Source organism: Brachycentrus maculatus, unplaced genomic scaffold, assembly GCF_059751285.1.
Source record: "Brachycentrus maculatus isolate JH-2025_06_01 unplaced genomic scaffold, ASM5975128v1 h1tg000721l, whole genome shotgun sequence".
Taxonomy (NCBI): domain Eukaryota; kingdom Metazoa; phylum Arthropoda; class Insecta; order Trichoptera; family Brachycentridae; genus Brachycentrus; species Brachycentrus maculatus.
The window spans coordinates 1-23255 of NW_028281452.1; the positions used below are offsets into that span (position 1 = coordinate 1).

General features: G+C 32.1%; 1 protein-coding gene across 1 annotated transcript in view; it reads right to left on the minus strand.

Moving 5' to 3' along the window:
• Window positions 1-13332: 13332 nt before the first annotated feature.
• The window catches only part of LOC148300412 (receptor-type tyrosine-protein phosphatase T-like), a gene marked incomplete at its 3' end in the record, with an annotated part of 214519 nt that continues 204596 nt past the window's right edge, over window positions 13333-23255 (minus strand). The window contains exons 7-8 of the mRNA XM_088274836.1: window positions 22022-22159; window positions 13333-13499 (exon numbers count right to left, since the gene is read on the minus strand). Coding sequence (XP_088130962.1) covers window positions 13333-13499; window positions 22022-22159 — 305 coding nt within the window. The remainder of the gene's footprint in view (window positions 13500-22021; window positions 22160-23255) is intronic.

Below are 23255 nucleotides of genomic sequence, written 5' to 3' on the forward strand. Positions count from 1 at the left end.
CCTCAATGGTGCATAGGGCACTGCGTCATTTATAAGCAGTGTTATCTTGACAGTTAACACATGAAGGAAAGGTGATTAGTCCTGTGCATCAGGTACCAGTCCAGGGTAATATTGAATAAATATTAGAGTGAAAAATCACTTCAATTTATTTGACCCCCCCTTGGGATTCGAACCCCAGACATCTAACACGGTAGTTGAAGACGCTAACCATTACACCACGGAGGTGGACGTATAACTCTGTATAAGGGTTTAACAACGTATTATGAGATCGTGAATATGTGAAGAATTGAGGGACTTATTCTTACGAATATAAAAATATTTTTTTGTGTACTGTGAGACGATGTCAATATATTCGATGTAAATTAAGTGATATAAATAGTTCGTATTAAATATAATTTCAGCTAAAAAAAACTTGAAATTGTAACATTTAACAATTCGCTCACTCCTTTCAACAACGTCTTATATCAAAAATCGTAAATTTTCAGTCGTGCATGTTTTCAGAATGCCTAGAAAATGTACTATATCCCAGCAAAAGCGGCATATTTTAAACTTAATATTCACATGCTACAGGGCAGAAAGTGTTGTTTTTGCATTTTGAAGAAAAGGTATTGTTTAATTATTTTTGTAAACATACTAAATATTTTTCAAATTGAGAAAAAACAGTCAGGTTATACTTAAAAAGATCTGTTGCACAGTAAAAAGTCCAATAAATGGCTTGATATTTATTTTAAATACATTTCATATTATATTATTAAACTTTAAAAACGATCTCCTGAAAAATCAAGTTTTTTGATATATGACGTTCTTGAAAGGAGTGAGCGAATTATCAACGCTTATTTGAATGGTTAGAGAATGTTTTAATATTTTTAAACGTAAAACTGAACGAATTCTTTTTTCACGGGCTTGTCATTAATCTCTTTTATCCCTGTGAAAATAAAGTAACAAAATAAATAAATAAAACTCAGAAATGGCACGATCTCTCTCTCTCTCCGGGTAAAGCCCTTTCAGGAGTACAAAGGATTCGGAAGTTTCAGGAAATTTCCTGTCGTGTTTCATGCTTTTTAGAGCTTTCTGTAAGGTCCAGGGCTTTATTAGCCTTCGTCAAAGCTTACTGCTCTATTCATAGTTCTGAAACTGAACCTTGGATTAAAAGTGCAAAACGGGATTAATCAATTTATTTATCGTTTCAAAAACCTTCAAAATTATGAGAAAAAATTAAAACTCGGGTTTAGTTTAGGCCAAAATTTATAAATTATAATATATATGGAAAAAAATATGTAGTTGTTATTTTATTATATGTAGGTATATAAAAATATTGGAGTTTTTAAAATGATCTATTTGACTGTTAGTTGTTTGTTTTATATATTAAACGTAAGTGTAAATGGTAGAATTGTAAGCGGTACGATATCTTACCTAATTAACTGACCATCACGCCGATTCCCCACACGAGTGGGCAGAGAGAATAGAATGCCATACTAACCTGTCTATGCAAACAATAACTACCTCTTCCACATTAATGCATCTCCTCATACATACCCGCCGATTATTCCGTGTAATAAGTGATTTCTCATCATTGGGAATTTGATGAATTGAATGTAGAGATAGAGTGTCTGTAAGATGTGACTGTTCCCGATGCATAAAATGATGCACGAACGTGGAAGAGGTGCGGAATGTTTGCAAAGACAATGAACGAATGAGTGAGGAAAAAACGGTAAAACAAATTTATGAGGCGGATGTAAGTGGAAAAAGGAGCAAAAGGAATACCGAAAAAAACATGGCACGATCAGGTCTGCCAAGTAGTTGAAAGTGGTCAGGTTAGGAGTCGTAACAATCGGCGGGTATGTATGAGGAGATGTATAATTTTTTTTATTTTTTTTAATTTTTTTAAATTTTTTTGACATCTCATCAAAGATGAAGAAGAATATGGAAGTCTGGGCATTTATCTCACCAATAGATGTCTCTAGTGAAGTTCTAGTGATTCGAGAACAAGGTTTCTAAATTGGTTCATATATATAGAACTTCCAAGAATTTGAGTAGTGTGGTTGTCAATAATGGGTAGAATTGGTGAATGTTACACGTGTGTAAAGTGATCACTTAAACCAGCCGATGACGGTCGTCAGCCCCGTAAATGTCCAGACTTCCATATTCTTCTTCATCTTTGATGAGATGTCAAAAAATAATATGAAAATAACTCCTGTAATTGGAGATAATCCAGATTTTGTGAACAAGTATTTGGACACACTCAAAATGTTGTATATGAGGAGATGCATGAACGTGTAAGAGGCGAAGAATGTTTGCAAAGACAGAGTGGTGTGGCGTTCTATTCTCTCTGCCTACCCCTGCGGCGTGATGGTTAGTTTATTAGTTAGACTACGTCGTGTCTTTCTTTATTGTATCAATTGTTTTCTAGAAACATTATCCATTGTTTTATTACAAATTGTTCCGCGAAATTGGATGTTTATTTTTATATTTCGAGAATGATAAAAATTCGTTTGCTGGAAGGCGCCCGCTGTGGGGAAAATTGGCACTAGATTTTTTTTACGACCGCAGAAGGAAAAAAAACTCAAGTATTTGGTTAGCCAAACGCCGCAAAAGCACTTTGCCATCTCGAATATTTTTTCAACGTCTGCTCTTTGACTTTTGACGATGCAATTTACTTTTAACGACAGATAAATTCAATAAACCAACCTACCCCGGTTTGCCCTGCAAAGTGCCCCGTTCCATTATTTTCCTCCATTTTAAAATTCCCGCTAAACGCTAGAAACACCGGAAATGGATTGAATATTTCGCTCACTCCTTTCAACAACGTCATATATAATAAAACTTGATTTTTTAGGAGATCGTTTTAAGCAACATTTTGAGTGTGTCCAAATAATTGTTCACAAAATCTATAATGGATAATGTTACACGTGTGTAAAGTGATCACTTAAACCAGTCTATGATGGTCGTCAGCCCCGTAAATGCAAACTTCCATATTCTTCTTCATCTTTGATGAGATGTTAAAAAATAATATGATCGTTTTAAAGATTAAAAATATCGTAGTCATACAAGAGAAAGTGACCAAGTGCATTTTTTACAAAAACGTAATCAATGACTATTTGAAATCTTACTAGCTTAATATTGCCCTGAAAAAAATCCCAAAGGATTTTAAACTTAGAAGTAAAAGTAATTGACTTGTTAAAAATGACTAACTGCATTGATGTTTATTTTCTTGCCAAGCAAAAGTGACTTAAATGGCCCTCCTGAACATTTTACGTATTGTTAGTTGGTCACTTTCTCCTGTACGACTACGATATTGTAAAATGTATTAAAAATAAATATCAAGCCACTTATTGAACTTTTTACTGTGCAACAGATCTTTTTAGGTAAAACCTGAATGTTTTTTCTCCATTTGAAAAATATTTAGTATAATTAATTTTTTTTTTTTTTTTCTCTTCTAAATGCAAAAACAACACTTTCTGCCCTGTAGCGGGTATATATTAAGATGGCACTTTTGCTGGGATATAGTACATTTTCTGGGCATTCCGAAAACACGCAAAACTTAAAATTGACGATTTTTCTAATATGTGTTGAAAGGAGTGAGCGATTGGTTCAGAAATGGGGGGAAAGTCTATCAGCACCGGACGGCCGGTATTAAATGAAGTTATTTCAGTGACTGGCAGGAATGACTCGATACTTCAATATGTCGATGATATTAAAATGATACTTCGCAATTTTAAAGAAAAGAAAACAAAACAAAAACGACTACAAAAAAACAATAAAATACCTAAATTTTAGTGTTATTATTTATTTAAAAGTAGGTTATTTATTTACAGTCTTATCAGGTATTCGCCTCATAAATGGCCTCAGTTCTGAGGTCAGGTCAAGAGTGGAAGTAATCGGCAGATATGCATGCATGTGGAAGAGGCGAATATTGTTTGCAAATACAGATTAATGTGGTATTCTTTTCTCTTTGCCTACCTATGCGGTGAAGCTGCTTTTGGTAAGTTGGTTATAATAATAATGTTAATTTATAATTTACATAGCGCAATTTTCGTAAATGATTACCTCATGGGCGCTTATACAGAAAATAGGATGATGATGATGATGATAGATAAAAAATACAAAAATAAATGAAGAATAAAACGTCGTCTATCATTATAGGGGTGTCGAGTGGAGTCTGTTAGTAAAAAGTTTGTGCGATGCAAAACAAACCGATGCAAAAGCTCAAAGATGCCTTTTGAGCTTTCTTTAGGACTAACCGATTTCGTTTTGAATATTGAAAGCATTAACTTTGTGGATCATATTGATATATATTATTTTGAAAAATAATAATACTTTGTTTTTTGATCCTCTCGCATTTTTATTAGAAACCAACTAGTTTCAGCAACAACCTGTCGCCCTCTTCAGGGTTTTATTTCTGTCATAGTTGGTTGCTAATAAAAATGTGAGTGGATCAAAAAACAAAATTGTATAGTTAAAATGTAACTTTGTTTTAAAATCACTATAAATATTTTATTATAACTTAATTATAATGTCTACCGGTTTCGAAGCTAATTGCTTCTTTATCAAGACTGATTAATACTAAAACTCTATCTACTAAACAACATTCAAAATATTTGACGGTTAGGGAAATATTTTGAATATTGTTTAGTAGAAAGAGTTTTAGTATTTATCAGTCCTGATAAAGAAGTGGTTAGCTTCGAAACCGGTAGACATTATAATTGAGTTATAATAAAATATTCATAGTGATTTTAAAACAAAGTAACATTTTAATTATAAAATGAAAAATCACAAAGTTAGTGCTTCAAATATAAATTATAAAAAACAAAGTATTTTCATTTCTCCAAATAATATAACTAACCGATTTCAATCAATTTTTGCGTGCAATAAAGGTGCGCAATAGTTTTTTTTAAAGAGAAAAAGCAAATGTCGTCATGATCGGTTCTCTGATTCGAGAATGCAGTGAGTGCTTTAAAAAAAGTTTTTAACCTTTCCCTCCCTCTTTCGAAGTGGCGCCACTGACTTAGTGTCCCTAAAGCTAGTTCTAAAAAAATACCGAAATTTGACCTCTTTGTTGAACAGGTTCGCCATCTCTGGTATAAATGGACCACCTGGCAGCTAATAGCAACACATAATGGGAAAAGAACATTATAAACAGGTTATATTACTGGGAAAATTATGCTAGAAACGTTTTGCGTTTTAGGATATTAAGCTGAAATGCGCAGACGTCCTTGTGGGTACATTAATGTGAGTTGAATATTAAATAATTGTGAAAATGGTTTAAGTGTATGTATATATATATATATATATATATATATGTATATATATATATATATATATATATATATATATATATATATATATATATATATATATATATATATATATATATATATATATATATATATATATATATATATATATATATCTATATATATATATATATTTATATATATATATATACACACATATATATATATAAATATATTTATTATATATATATATATATATATATATATATATATATATATATATATATATATATATATATATATATATATATATATATATATATATATATATATATATATATAAATATATATATATATATATATAAATATAAATATATATATATATATATATACATATATATATATATATATATATATATATATATATATATATATATAAATATACATATATATATATATATATATATATATATATATATATATATATATATATATATATATATATATATATATATATATATATATATATATATATATATAATATATATAAATGTATATATATATATATATATACATACACACACACATATAATTGTTCGGATGAAACAGTGTGCGCTGGAGAAAAATCAAGATATCATTACAAATTAAGTAGCGTGGTTGCTTCCATTCCACCACAGATGGCTATTGTGAACTCGCGTATACTGTGTTACGAGTTATTATATCGCAAGAACGTCATAAATAAAAAATGTATTATTTTACGGGAGCCATCTATTGTTTGAGAAAGTTTTTAATTAACAGAGATTCTTTTATTTTGATGTTTGCAAGATCCTAAGCAGATTATTTTACATACTGGAAGATGCCTGAAAATATGATTTTAAAAACTTTGTGCAGCTTTGAGTCACTAAATTTATCCTTTATGTAGGATTTACAAAAATGTATGTAAGTAAGTATTTAACATCTCAACATAAATGAATAAGATTGACAATAAAATAATTTCGTCAAATTATAAGCTGCAAAAAATACAATCTTGTTTTCAGGCATCTCCTCGTATGTAAAAATAATCTGAGGTAAGGATCTTGCATGTATCCAAAAAAAGAATCTGCTAAATAAAATCTTCTCAATCCAATATAGATGGCTCTTGTGAACTCATATTTACTGGGTCATGAGATAAATCATACTTATATCTAGGAATTCCAAAACAATTACTAGTGGGTAGAATGGTGAATATTGCACGTGGGTAAAGAGATCTCTTAACCAGCCTAAAGCAGGTCATAAGCCCAGTAAATACCCAGTCTTCCATATTCATTAAAATATATCGTAGTCGTACAGGAGAAAGTGACCAACTAACACAACGTAAAATGTTCAGGAGGGCCAATTAAGTCACTTTTGCTTGGCAAGAAAATAAACATCAATGCAGTTTGTCATTTTTAACAAGTCAATGTATTATACTTACAAGTTTAAAATTGCTTTTGGATTTTTTCAGGGCAATATTAAGCTAGTAAGATATCAAATAGTCAACGATCACGTTTTTGTAAAAAAAATGCACTTGGTCACTTTCTCCTGTATGACTACGATATATTGAGATGTAAAAAATGTAAAAATAAACACTCGTTTAGAAAAATTATTACAAAAGTTTCGGCAATAAATGGTCAAGTGAAGCCAAGATGGTGAAAAACGCGTCATAGAGATCTGTTTCTACCCTTATCGAGTTTTTCTCGCACTTCTTAACTGGAAAAACTTTAAATCCCTCCCTTAGACTTCCATCTCCTTTACAAGGAAACACTACTTAAGGAAGATAGCAGTCTGGAATCGCGCGAGAGACGAACGTCGCGCATAATAATTTCGCAATTCATTTTTCATATTCTTGACCATGCATCAACGAAATCTCTGAAAATGAGACCGTAAATGGCGATGAATTATTTATTGATACGATATTTACTTTATGGTATTATGCGATGATTAAAATACACAAAAAATAAAAAAAAAATATGTGTCGGTTGTGGTCCAATGGATAGTGTAATGTAAACACATGTTATTTTTTGACATCTCATCAAAGATGAAGAAGAATATGGAAGTCTGGACATTTACGGGGCTGACGACCGTCATAGGCTGGTTTAAGTGTTCACTTTACACATGCGTAACATTCACCAATTCAACCCATTATTGACAACCACTCTACTCAAATTCTTGGATGTTCTATATATTTGAACCAATTTTGAAACATTGTTCTTGAATCACTAGAACCTCACTAGAGACATCTATTGGTGAGATGAAAAGAAGCTTTTTATTGAGCAGAAACTATTTTAGTAGTATGTGAGGTCCAAATCCTGGATTATAATCACACACATAAGAAACGCCAGAAAATATCATTTTCATTTTTGGGCATTTGCACACGTGTAACATTCACCAATTTAACCCATTATTGACAACAACACTACTCTAATTCTTTGAAGTTCTATATATATGAACAAGTAAACTTTCATATTCTTCTTCATCTTTGATGATACATCAAAAAATAATTTGAAAAATAACTCCTGTAATTGGAGTTAATCCAGATTTGTGAACCAGTATTTGGACACACTCAAAATATTGTAATGTAAACATGACTAGTTTTGAGAACTGCAGGTGAAAAAACAAACTTTTACATTTTTGACATTTCAACATAGATGAAGAAAAATAATAAAATCTGGACATTTACAGGGCTTACGACCTGTCATAGATTCTGTAAAAATCATCTCACATTCATCGTTTCTACCACTGGAAGAAGATCATTCCATGCCATGCCGTGACTTGATTTAAATATAAAAATAAAATACTTGTATAATACCACTTTTTGAGTTCATTAATGTAAACATGGCTAGTTTTGAGAACTACAGAAGTTGTTATTCTCGAAACTTGTTGAGATGTCAGAAAAATGTAATTTTAGAACTTGTCAGAATTACAAACTTTCCTCTTGAATTTCACCCTTTTTTACCAGAGCTGACTCGATGACCATATTTATTTATATATTTTTAGAAAGAAATAGAATTTTATTCACTACAAAAGCGGACAGTGACGGAGGTCAAACGTATAAAAAATAGAATTTAAAAGTAGAGGAAATGAATACTAAAAGTGCTTCTAAAAATAGGTTAAAAAAGAGACAAATCAGAAAACTAAGCATAAGGATAAAGGACTTCCTTGTATGGAAGCCGTCGGGATTTTCCGAGATTAAAAATTCATTTTAGAAAATGGACAATTTTGCCCATCGTAATGAATATTTATCATTTACCATGTGTACATGTATGGTGTGTGAACAAAATATCGAATGGTGGAAAAGGTTGTCTCTAAATACGCGTAATAATACGAGGATATATTCGAGTGAGGGAAAAAAAATAATAGGGAAGTTTATAACAAAATATTGGATGAATGTAAAAGCGATTGTTACAAATATGGAAATGCATTTTTTTTAATCACAACATTTTTAGTGTGTGTAAATACTTGTTCACAAATAAATTAAGATCTATGTAAAAAGAAATCAGGCGTTTCTCAGCATGTAAAAAAATCCTGCTAAGATCCTCAGAAGAATCTTGTGTACATTTCATGAAGGTCTCTGCTAAATAAATAAAAAAAACTTACTGAACTCAGGCATAGATGGTGCCGAGAATTCGTATGTGAAAGGTGTCAATTGAAGAACGTCAATTAAAGAAATTTAGTCCGCCTCCGTAGTGTAATGGTCAGCATGCTCGGCTACCGTTCTGGAGGTCCCGGGTTCGATTCCCAAGGGGGGTTTAATAAATATAAGTGATATTTTCACTCTAATATTTATTCAATATTACACTGGACTGGTACCTGAAGTAGAGGGCTGATCACCTTTCCTTCATGTGTAATCGATCGAGATAACACTGCGTTTATATGAAGCAGTGCCCTATGCACCATTGGGGTGCGGTAAGAGATTTATTATATTATTATATATATATAAATATATATACATATATAAATATGTATATATATATATATATATATATATATATATATATATATATATATATATATATATATATATATATATATATATATATATACATATATGTACTACATCCGAAATTTGAAAAGTGATTATAAGTAGAACGGTGGATGTTACACGTATTTAAAGCGATCATTTAAACCAGTCTAAGACAGGTCGTACGCCCTGTTAATACTCTTACATCCATTTTATTTTCTATATTTTTATCATCTATATTTTCATTTATATTTGAAGCACTGCTTATGTGCCTATATGAAATGCACGCTACTGCCTATATCAATACTGTCACTGAAAAAAACATATTTTTTACCAGCAACTTCGTCGACCAAGGTATTCTGGAAACTTCAGTGTAGACACGAACCTCAGGTCGGGAAAAAATATGTTTGCCTCAAATTACAAAATAATTTATGAAGCCTTTCTTTCACTCGAATTTTCATTCAACGAGGCAAATTTTGCACGAACTGCTGGAAAGGGAATTCAAAGATTAGCTCCGAAAGTTTTTTGAAGTCTAGAACAGTGGTCCGCAACCATTGTGCCGTGTGCCGTGGCACACGGCACACGGCACATATAGGTGTGTCGCGATCAAATTCAATGTACATGACATTTAACAATTTTTCATTATGTATTTAATACACAACATTTTCAGTGTGTTCACAAAATCTGGATTATCTCCAATTACAGGAGTTATTTCCATATTATTTTTTGACATATCATCAAAGATGAAGAAGAATATGGAAGTCTGGGCATTCGGGGCTGACGACCGTCATATGCTGGTTTCGGCATAGTGATCACTTAGATGTCTCTAGTGAAGTTCTAGTGATTCAAGAAAATTGGTTCATATATACAGAACTTCCAAGAATTTGAGTAGTGTGGTTGTCAAAAATGGGTAGAATTGGTGAATGTTACACCTGTTTAAAGTGACCACTTAAACCTGCCTATGACGGTCGTCAGTCCCGTATATGCCCAGACCATATTCTTCTTCATCTTTGATGAGATGTCAAAAAAGAATGTATTTAATACACGATGACAATTTTTTTTCATAATATTGTCTGTTTTTCAAAATGTAGGATATAATAATTCTCTCTCTATCTCTCAACTCTTATCCGCATCCCAATGGTGAATAGGGCACTGCATCATATAAACGCAGTGTTATGTTGATGGTTAACACATGAAGGAAAGGTGATTAGCCTTCCGCTTCGGGTACCAGCCCAGGGTAGTATTGAATAAATATTAGACTGAAAAATCATAAATATTTATTTGATCCCCCCCCTGGTACTCGAACCCGGGACTTCCAGAACGGTAGCTGAACGTGCCGACCATTACACTACGGAGGTGGGTAATAATTACTACAATTAAATAAATTTTCCGCCTCTGTAGTGTATGGTCAGCACGATCAGCTACCGTACTGGAGGTCCCGGGTTCGATTCCCATGGGGGGTCAAATAAATATTAGTGATTTTTCACTCTTGTATTTATTCAATATTACCTTGGAATGGTACCGGAAGTGGAAGGGTAATCACCTTTCCTTCATGTGTTAACGATCAAGATAACACAGCGTTTATATGATGCATTGCTATACAATGCCTGCATTGCTCCTGTTCTCTTATACGGCTGTGAAACATGGCACCTTACAAGGGCCCAGAGCAGCCGTGTACTAAGTTTTGAGAACAGGTGTTTGCGGAGAATCTTAGGCGTGCGGTGGTTTGACTTTGTGAGGAATGAAGAGATAAGGCGTAGGACGCAGCAAATCTTGGTCACAACTGTCGTCAAAAAAAGGCGATTCAGTTGGCTTGGCCATGTACTCCGCATGTCTCCTGAGAGCCTTAATCAAGCTTGCCTCTTTTACAAGGCATCAGGTTCGCGGCGCCCAGGACGACCACTGCTGACAATTCGTCGGCAGTTCTCGTCGGAACTTCGCGACGCGGATCTGACTTGGGAGGATGCAAGGGAGCTGGCAGCCGACAGAAAAGCCTGGAGACAGTTTTTGGACTCCATATGATCCACCTAGGGAGCGGATATGGTTATTATATATTATTATATGATGCAGTGCCCTATTCACCATTGGGTGCGGATAAGGGTTTGAATGAAAATGAATGAAATAAATTTTCGATGGTCCATGTACTATAGCTTTTGGTGTGCCGCGGAATACTAGGAAGGATTTTAGTGTGTCGTAGGTGAGAAAATGTTGCAGAGCACTGGTGTAGAGAACCGAATATTTATTTTTTGGACGACAAACTTTAAAGCTCGAGTAACTCGCAGACGGACGGACGCTTTGAAATGAATTATTTAAAGGGCTTTTGAAGGGAATTTATCGTGATTTGCTACAAATCTTGGAATAAATTTAACGGCCAAGCATCTACTCCATGCAAAAATTGCCAATTTCAAATAAATCCCAAAGATGACAATTCAGTTTATAAGGTTGGCGGTTTAGGCGTCAATAATAGGGGTGTACTGCAAACAGAAAAATTTTCAGATGACGATGGAATAAATTTTTAAATACGTAGGTCTGATAAAAGGTGTCTACGATTATTTTCAACATAAAAAACAACAATAATGCACCCTGTTAATATATAAAAGGGGTGAATTTTTAACTCTTACCACTCTGTAGGCCAGACATTCTGGCCCGTATGATTCTAGTAGGCAGCTCCGTGGGCCACAATGTCTGGCCCGGTGCAGGTATAACTTTGATCACTGATTTCTTTATCACCCAAGTATAATATTTAAATATTTAAAAAAATATTCCAGATAAACACAGTTAATCTTAATTAACATTGTCATACAAATTCCCAGACAGAGTGTCCCAAAATTAGGGAACCAAAATATTTATTTTAATGGTAGAAAAACGTCGCATTTTTTTGATCAGAGTAGCTGATCAGTTATGAGAAAAAATGGTCAGAGTGGAAAGGGTTAAAAGGTGCGTAGTGTTATTAACTAACCCTCATATATAACTTTAATACAATATTTTTTTTGAGTTTATTAATAAAAACACCACTAGATTAAAAAAAACTCAAGAAGTTCTCATCAGCAGATGTAAATACAAACTGGCAAAACAGTGTGTATTAAAATAATGAACTTAAGATAGTAGAACAATCCCACTATGGGCGGCTAAATGTCTTAAACACTTAAAAAGTCTAACTAACTAACCATCAAATTTTACTATTCTTTCTTGACTCGTTCGTTCCACATGATCAAACCCTCTCGACACACCGTTTATAAATATCGATAATGCTTATCTCAGCCTGGCATTCCTTCCTTATATCACAATTCAAACATCTATTACACATGGTTTTGCCGCACATTCGTCTGGCTTATCTTTTGTTTTACTTCCTAATTTTTTAAATGGATTTTTAATTAGGAACAGAACCAAAATAGCGGATATCATGGATCGCGTGGCAAGATTTACGTGCCAATGGGCGAGACATGTTGCAAGACAGGACCCTACAAGATGGACCTCAATTTTTTTGAGATTGAGACCTTGGGAGAATAAGAGGCATTGGAAGACCTCAAAAAAGATGATCCGACGACATAGACGCTGTGGGGGGTAGAAACTAGCTGCAAACAGCAAACCGACCGGAAGAAATGTATGGATACGGAAGAGGCCTATATCCAGCAGTGGAAAACAGAAGGCTTAAGAAAAATAAGAAGTTGTTAGCGTACGCATCCTTATATCGCTCACTCCTTTCAAGAACGTCATAAATAAAAAAAACTTGATTTTTCAGGAGAACGTTTTTAAAGTTAAAAAATATAACACAATGCATTAAAAATAAATACCAAGCCACTTATTGAACTTTTTACTGTGCAACAGACCTTTTTAGGTAAAGCCTGAAGGTTTTTTTCTCCATTTGAAAAATATTTAGTTTATTTAAAAAAAATAATCAAACAATACCTTTTCTTCAAAATGCACAAACAACTTTTCTGCCCTGTGGCGGGTAAATATTAAGTTAAAAATATGCTTCTTTTGCTGAGATTTAGTACATTATCTGGGCATTCCGAAAACATGCACAACTAAAACTTGACGATTTTTGATTTATGATGTTCTTGAAAGGAGTGAGCGATATGGTAGCAAGTTTACAAGGTCTGATGACGTGTCACTTACTTGCAATGCACGACCATCGGGCCGCTATCCGTAGTGCTCATGAGGCGATGCCCCACGACCGCTCGCACGCGTCTCCTGAACTCCAGGATGGCGTTGGAGAAGGGACACGTGTGGGAGTGCCACTGGGTGTAGTGGAACTGGAGGATGAAGCGCTCTTCCACGACTTTCTGGAAAGGAGAAATAGGCAATGAATCTTGTTTTTGATCCATGACAACAATTTCCATACTTTTAAAGAAATTTTTATCTTCACACTCTCCTACATTAAGCCTTCATATGAGATCTTTGTAATATTTGTTAAGTTTATAATTTTTATTTAAAAAAAAATTGTTTACTGAGAGTCAAGTTTTTTTTTTGTTTTTTATATGAAGTTTTTTGTATTTTGTATTAACTGATTCTACTTAGAAACCTATACCCTTATACCTTGTACTATGACTATTTATTTTGTATACCCACACACAGGCCATGCCTTTGTGGGATTTTTTTGTATTCATTTTTATATTTTATTAATATTTTTGTATTTGAATTTATGCTATGTAATGCAAAAGAATTTAAAATAAAGAAAAAAAAAATAGGTTAATTGATTAAAAAACAAAATACTTATCATACTAATTTGTTTATAATGTTTTAGAATAAGTACATAAACCCTAAGGATGACGAAACCGGTTGGAAAAAGTGGACCAATAAAAAAAGATTAAAACAAAGTTGTTTTATTTTATAAAGTTTATAAAATGTGCCACAAAGTATCTGCGAAAAACATTCAAGAAATATTCATTATAATATTTGAGGAGCGTCCAAATCATTGTTGACACTCAAAATGTTTGGAATAAACAAAATTGTCAAATTATAAGCTTCATAAAAATTTTAAATTATGTTTTAATTTTTTAACGTAAAATAATGAAAATGGTCATTATATGAAAACAAAAACAAAAAATTAATGGTAAAAATATTTTTAAATCCAGACATCAATATTCTTCTCTATATGTGGATGTTAATACCTTATTGATTCAGTATTATTCACACATTTAATCGAAATTTTGTAAAAAATAATAAAAATCGTAATTATATGAAAATGAAATATTTATTATGTGAACCAATTTAGAAACCTTGTTCTTGAATCACTAGAACTTCACAAGAGACATCTATTGGTGAGATGTAAAGAAGCTTTTTTATTAAGCAGAAACTCTTATATTAGTATGTGAGATCCGAATCCTGGATTATAATCACACACATGAGAAACGCCAGAAAATACCATTTTCATTTTTATTATTAATAAAAACCCTTATCCGCACCCAATGGTGCATAGGGCACTGCGTCATATAAACGCAGTGTTATCTTGATCGTTTACACATGAAGGAAAGGCGATCAGCCCTCCGCTTCAGGTACCAGTCCAGGGTAATATTAAATAAATATTACAGTGAAAAAATCACTTATATTTATTTTACCCCCCTTGGGAATCGAACCCGGGACCTCCAAAACGGTAGCCGAGAGTGCTGACCATTACACTGCGGAGGTGGACATAATTTGACCAGATAATTTATTTACAACATTTTGAGTGTGTCCAAATACTTGTTCACAAAATCTGGATTATCTACAATTACAGGAGTTATTTTCATATTATTTTTTGACCTCTCATCAAAGATGAAGAAGAATATGGAAGTCTGGGCATTTACGGGGCTGACGACCGTCATAGGCTGGCTTAAGTGATCACTTTACACACGTGTAACATTCACCAATTCTACCCATTATTGACAACCACACTACTCAAATTCAAATTATTAATTTAAAAAATATTATTCTATCAATAACTCATAAATTCTCTATCATTCTGTCATTTACTCTACATTCTGTGAAAGTTATAAAAATCGTAATTCTATAATAATGAAATACAAATTAATTGAAAAAAATATTTTGAAAACAACACTTCTATATGCTTGATCATTTCAATCAATAATTCTTTATCATAACTAACCATCACGCCGCTTCCCCGCAGGGGTAGGCAGAGAGAATCAAACGCCACACCACTCTGTCTTTGCAAACATTCTTTGCCTCTTCTACATTCATGCATCTCCTCATACATACCCGACGATTATTACGACTCCTGACCCGGCCGCTTTTATGTATTTGACATACCCGATTGTGCCAAATTTTCCTCGGTCATCCTCTGCTTCTTTTTCCAACTACATTCGCCTCATAAATTTGTTTAACCGTTATTTCTTCACTCATACGCTCCACATGTCCAAACCATCTCAACACACCTTTCTTAATTTTATCGATAATGGTTATCTCAGCCTTACATTCTTTCCTTATTTCATCATTCGAACATCTATCAAACATCGTTTTGCCACACATTCGTCTGAGGGATCGCGTTTCGACTACATTCAGTCTGCTTTCATCCTTCTTTTGCCAACTCCATGCTTCGCTTCCATACATAAGGGTTGGAACCAGAACTCCATTGTGTACTGCCAGTTTAGCTTCCGCTGATAGATTTTTATTTGCTAAAACTGATTTTAGTGCACCATTCACTCTGTTCCCAGCATTCACTCTCCTTTCTATGTCTTTATCAATCTTGTCAATCTTTATCAATCTGTCACTTATTCTACATTCTGTGAAAATGATAAAAATCGTAACTGTACAAAAATGATATATTAATTAATTGATAAAATATTTTGAACTTTCACATTCTTCATAATTTCAATTAAATTGTCAATCACTTATAAATTCTCTGTTATTCTCTCATTTACTCTACATTCTTTAAAAATTATTAAAATCGTAATTATATAAAAATGAAATATTAATTCAAAGAAAAATGTTTTGAAATCTCGTTATCTCAGAGCCATATAAAAGTTATTTAATGAGTTTTTACCTTCAAACCAGTGGACGATGTTATTTTATTACCTAAATTAATTTGAGTTGAAAATGGAAAGAAATTCGTTTACTTGGTAGAAATAAATTAATTTGATATTATTTTGATTATTTGATATTTATTTTTTCTACGTTCGTAATGTGGTGCGTAGCGAGTACGTTTTACTTTAATTTATTTCGAAGAAAAACTTATTTTTTCAATACAAAATCAATGTTTTAAGAAAAAAAATCAATTACGTTTAATGTTAGGGAATGTTAATATACTAGAAAATTAAGAATATCCCGTCCTCAAACCTTTATTTCTGTTTTTTTCCTTTCTTCAATCTTTTCTCTTGAAATATAATTATGTATATATATATAAATACACACACACACACATACGCAAGAGTACAATTTATATTATAAGAAGTAGAACTAGAATTATAGTGTCAATATAAAATACAAAAAATATTTTTACATTTTTTTACGATTCAGTTATTTTAAGTGGTATTACACAAAGTGAACGATGAATGATAAGGAGGGTGTTATGTTACCATACCACAACATATAAATATGTTTTTAAAAAAACATATATATTCAAAATATTATTTTTCTATAAACTCAAGATCGAAATCGCCTGTCACGTCACCCACCGTGACAGAAATGATTTACAACCCAACTTTCACCCTCGTTCTCCTTCTGACTCTGATCGACAAACTTGATTCGAGAAGTCTGTTTCCATCGGTAGTGTTTACACGCCTTTACACTTTGGGAGCCGTTCTAGAAATATTATTATAAAAGGGGTTTTATTGGCAATTACTTTCGAGGGCGGACAGACCCCTAGCAAGGGTTGGGACGTTCTCTTGTCCACCGTTATGGGGCGCTTTGTCACCGTGGCGAGTGACAACGCGACAGTCAAACGGCTTTGATGGGGCTTTATTTGTCCACTCCCTTTCATGGACCTGTAGGCTGTTTGATCTTATCGGAACGTGGAAAAGGACATAAGGAAATGAGTGATGAGTACTAAACTAGTGTAAATCTTTTACTACTTCCGTACCCAGTGTGCGTAAACTGGTGTTCAAAACGAACAGGAAAACGACGATCGAAAATGCTATCAAAGGATTTCGTTTTTATCTTCTACAAAAATATGCTTAAAAGTATTTTTTTTCCGTTTTAATTTTTTCAGACGTGAAGAAGGACATAAGGAAATGATTGATAAGTACAACAACCACACTACTCAAATTTTTGTGAGCTGGTAAGATCATTTTACCCATAGTAGTTGAAACTGATCAAAGCGTGAGACGTCTATCAACTAAATCTTCTGGGTTACACTGCTTTTTCATGTACCATATTATGTATTGTTTTATACACGAGTAGACAGTGTTTATTTTATCCTTTCGGGAAAGCGTACCCAGTGCCGTTGGTGAAGTAGTGGGATGATGTGACTGAATTAAGAAATTCCAAAAATCAGTCGCACTGCAGCGTTTAACATGATTGTAGTCGGGTCATATAAAAACTTTGCATACATTTAAATAATAGGGTGTCCGTTTAGTAAAAGTTTTCAAAATCCAATCATAGATGGATGTTGTGAACTTAATCATTAAACGATTAAGATTGATCACATTTGTATGACTTCATTTGTATGATATCATGGGTAGAAGAATGGTAAATGTTACACGTGTGTAAAGTGGTTACTGAACTAGCCTAAGACAGGTTGTTAGCCCTGTAAATACCCACAATTTTATATCCTTATTCATCTATGTCGACATGTTGCAATGTAAACATAGCTCTTAGTTGAGAAATACAGATTTATAAAAATAATTTTGTAAATAAAATATTATTAGTAGGCATAACAGGATGATATGATTCATTTAAAATAAATGTATTTTATTATAATTTATATTTGAAGCACTAACTTTTGTGATTTTTTATTTTATAATTAAAACGTAACTTTGTTTAAAAATCCCTATAAATATAGTGATTTTTATCTTGATTTTAAAATGGTGTTAAATTTTTATTATATATATAAATTTTATTAGTTTAAAATGAAAAAAATAATCTAATAGAATGTAGTTGGAAATACAGCGGAAAACGCATGTAGTATGTAAAGTGATCACTAACCCAGCCTATTACGGATACCCAGACAGCCCATGACAGGTGATTAGCCTTGGAAATACCCAGACTTTTATATTCTTCTTTATCATGTCAAAAATGTAAAATAATTCCTAAATGGAGAGACCCAGATTTGTGAACGCAGTTCAGCAGTGCTCTCTGCACTATCGCGTGTAGTCGGAAGATATTTATCCATCCCTCGAGAAAGAGACAGAATGACCAATTTTTAAACCCGTCCCTAAATTCCCTCGGGAAATCCCAGGGACGCAGGATATTTATTGCCCCTACGTCACAGAAGAATAGAGCAATTCCTATCCTGTAAATAGAAACACTTAGGTTCCTCCTCCACACACTCGAGCGGGATCGTTCCCTTTGTTTTCCCTAAAATAGCGGGAGCACAAAGGAAATGGAGAGGAATGAATGGAAAGTCTAAGTCTCATTTGTTACACAAGTTTTGAGTATAACCACAGATACGCTCCAACGAAACGAGCTCCTAATATCGCACCATAACTCAAATAAATCAATTTAAAAAAAAAACAGTTTTATGCTTGCAAACGTATGTTTCATAAAATGTGTTTTTTATGTAAACAAATTGATTTTATGACATCTCAACATAGATGAAGAAGAATATGGAAGTCTGGGCATTTACGGGGCTTACAACCGTCATAGGCTGGTTTAAACCGTCAAAGATGTTTCTAGTTAAATTTTAGTGATTCAAGAACAACGTTTCTAAAATTGGTTTATATGTATATATATATATATATATATATATATATATATATATATATATATATATATATATATATATATATATATATATATATATATATATATATATATATATATATATATATATATATATATATATATATATATATATAAATATAAATATATATTGATATATATATATATATATATATATATATATATATATATATATATATATATATATATATATATATATATATATATATATATATATATATATATATATATATATATATATATATATATATATATATATATATATATATATATATAAACATATATATATATATATATATATATATATATATATATATATATATATATATATATATATATATATATATATATATATATATATATATATATATATATATATATATATATATATATATATATAATGATCACTTTAGACGTGTCTTACGTGATTACATTCTCTACAGATATGGGTCTCCTCTGAAACTCGACTGATTCTTATATTACGAGTTTCTGTAAACGGAATCATTTCAGAAAAATCGTATTTTTGTCACCGAACGATCCGATTTCTATGCGTTTAAAAAAAGTCGTGATTATAAAACGCAAAAATAACTTATTGTTAGATAGGACGATATTTAATATCAGTATGCATGTAAATAATCTAATAACATGAGAATGAAAATGTGCGTAATTATAAACAAACAAAAAAATTAGCTGTCGTAATCTACACTTTACAGTTTAACTTAATCATTAATATTTTTTTACAAATTTACATACCCGTATATGAACAGTATATTGAATAATACTTTTTACAGGGAACCATAAAAATGGTTGCCAAATATGTTAATATTGCCATGAAAAGTATATTATGTCGTATTTAAATATTTTTAATAACCTACTTTAAATTACAGGTTTTTGAGGTTTGCCCGCCTCTGTAGTGTAATGGTCAGAACGTTCGGCTACCGTTCTGGAGGTCCTGGGTTCGATTCCCAGGGGGGGGGGGGAGGTCAAAAAAATATTTATTTTTTCACTCTAATATTTATTCAATATCACCCTGGACTGGTACCTGAAGCGGGGGGCCGATCGCCTTTCCTTCATGTGTTAACGATAAGGATAACACTGCGTTCATGTGAAACAGTGCCCTATGCATCATCGGGTGCGGATAAAGGTTTTTGAAGAAGAAGAAGAATTAAATGTGTCGGGCTAGTGTTGGGTTGTGGTCCCGTGGTTAGTGTCGCGGACTCTTTAGTCAGAGTTTCTCGGTTCGAGCCCACTCTACCACAATTTGATACCTCGTTCTAATAATGAGCCGCTTAGGCTCACAGACACGTAGTTTGATATTAAAATATTTGTGTTAACCACAAGACACGTAGTTTGATATTAAAATATTGTGTATTTTGATATTAAAATAGTGTTAGACACGTAGTTTGACGTAGTTTGATACGTAGTTTGATATTAAAATAAAAAAAAAAAAAAAAAAATATATATATATATATATATATATATATATATATATATATATATATATATATATATATATATATATATATATATATATATATATATATATATATAATGATCACTTTAGACGTGTCAAAAGTGATCATTTATACCAGCCTATGACGGTCGTAAGCCCCGTAACCCAGACTTCCATATTACGTCTTCTTCACGTATTTTGAGATGTCAAAAAATAATATGAAAAACAACTTTTATAATTGAAGATAATTCAGATTTGTGAACAAGTGTTTGGGCACTCAAAATGTTGTTGAACAAACTAGCGCTTTATATTGTAGTTCTTAAAAAAATACTTAATTAATTTATTTATATATTTTATTTTAAGTATTCTTCACTCAGTGCAAATGTAGGCGCAGAGAAGTAAAATGAATAGGCTACAAGCAAGACAAATTATTAGTGCAATTCCAATATAAAAATTATTAAAAATTGATAGTTAAAATACACTGTAGAAGCATTTGTTAGAAAATATTAGTGAATTATTGCATTTACAACATTTCATTCACATTATTTTTGACATCTAAACAAAGATGAATTAGAATATTGAAGTCTGGGTATTTACAGGGCTTACGACTGCCATAGGCTTGTTTGAGTGATAACTTTATACACGTGTAACATTCACCTAATCTACCCATTATTGGTCGTAAGCCTTGTAAACGCCCAGATTTATATATTCTTCTTTATCTATATTGAGATGTTTAAAAAAAATGTTATTAGGTTTGGTACTAGGACTTCATTGTGTACTGCCAGTTAAACTTTGTGAAATGTAACGTATTAGGAATGTGTGCTTTCTTTCTTTCTCTTCCATTTAACCAAACTGATCCACAACATCGCGCGCCGGGTAAAGCTAGTTTTTCATAAGATTTTATGGTAAATGCGTATTTTAATGGGTCGATGATAGGAACCATTTCATGAGTATTCGGAGGAAGATGGTTTGCGTTACTTAAGGTTTATCATTCACCACCCTTAACAGGGGTTAAATATAGTGTTTTAGGGATGTTTTTTGTATCGCGAATGATACTATATCATGCCAGTCAGCCAAATATGGTGTAACGTGGATATTGTGGCGAATTTACACTTTCCACGGTGTGTTACGCGGACTGTAAATCACAAGTTCTCCGCATGTTACAAGTGATTGTATATACAATACACTAATTAACTAACTAACCAACTGACTAACCATCCCGCTACTTCAACGTAGGCGTAGGCAGAGAGAATTGAACGACATACCACTCTTACTGTGCAAACATTCTTCATATTTATCATTCATCTTTAAAACATATCAAAATTATGTATTATGCTTAAATACAATCGATTCTGCAGTATTGAATTATAGACTGGGGAGGAGTTTATAGGATAAATTTAAAAGCGCTATCAATTATTCAAAAAAAATAAGTACAAGTATTAGTCAACAAGTATTTGCAGAACATGTTCAGATATCGCATTTCACATTATTATCAGTATAAGATAAAAGTGTACTCACATCTCCCTCCTTTTTGTAAAGCCTGAAGGTCCGGATGTGGAAGTTAGCGAGTTCCTCTTCCTGCGCTACTCCTATATGGATTCCTCCGTAGTTCTCGTCCTTGTCTTTCGAAGGAGGCCAGTACTGGACACACATCACCTGCAAAATACCAAAATCAGGAATACGTTGAAAATAAAAACTTTAAAGGGATAAAGGAAGACGGTGAATTAGATAAAGGGTGTGGGAATTTTACCTTTCTTTCTTTTAGGATCTATGTTAGGAGAAAGATTTATAATTTGTTATCTCAGCGGATAAACTTATAGTTTTCTCTTAAGTGACATTAGTGCATAGGGCACTGCATTGAGTTGATACGGTATTAGGTAATTCGTTAATTTTATCAACAATTTGAAAATATCTTTATATAAATATATATATGTATATATATATATATATATATATATATATATATATATATATATATATTTATATATATATTTATGTATTTATTTATATATATATATATATATACATATATATATATATATATATATATATATATATATATATATATATATATATATATATATATATATATATTGTATATATTGTGTACGTGTTGTACGTATATCGCTTACTCCTTTCAGGAATGTCATAAATAAAATAAAAAACTTGATCTTTCAGGAGAACGTTTTGAAAGTTAAAAATTTATATTAAAAAGTTTATATTTTGACATCTCATCAAAGATAAAGAAGAATATGGAAGTCTGGGCATTTACTCAAATTCTTTGAAGTTCTATATATATGAGTCAACTTAGAAACCTTGTTTTTGAATCACTAGAACTTCGCTAGAGACATCTATTGGTGAGATGTAAAGAAGCTTTTTAGAAAGCAGAAACTCTTATGAGATGAGATTTGAAACAGATTATTAAGCAGAAACACTATTTGATGAGATGTCAAAAAATAATATGAAAAATAACTCCTATAATTGGAGATAATCCAGATTTGTGAACAAGTATTTGGACACACTCAAAATGCTGATTTGAAAATATGTTCGGTCGTTGATGTTACAAAGATGGAGGACAATTTAGTTCGCCGCGAAAGCGAAGTATTCCTATCAGCCCCATAAAAGCGAGGATGCGACATCGATTCCATAACAGAGCCGTATTGAGATGTTCAGACACACATCCCTTTTAATATATATAATAAAAATAAAACCCTTATCCGCACCTCAATGGTGCATAGGGCACTGCGTCATA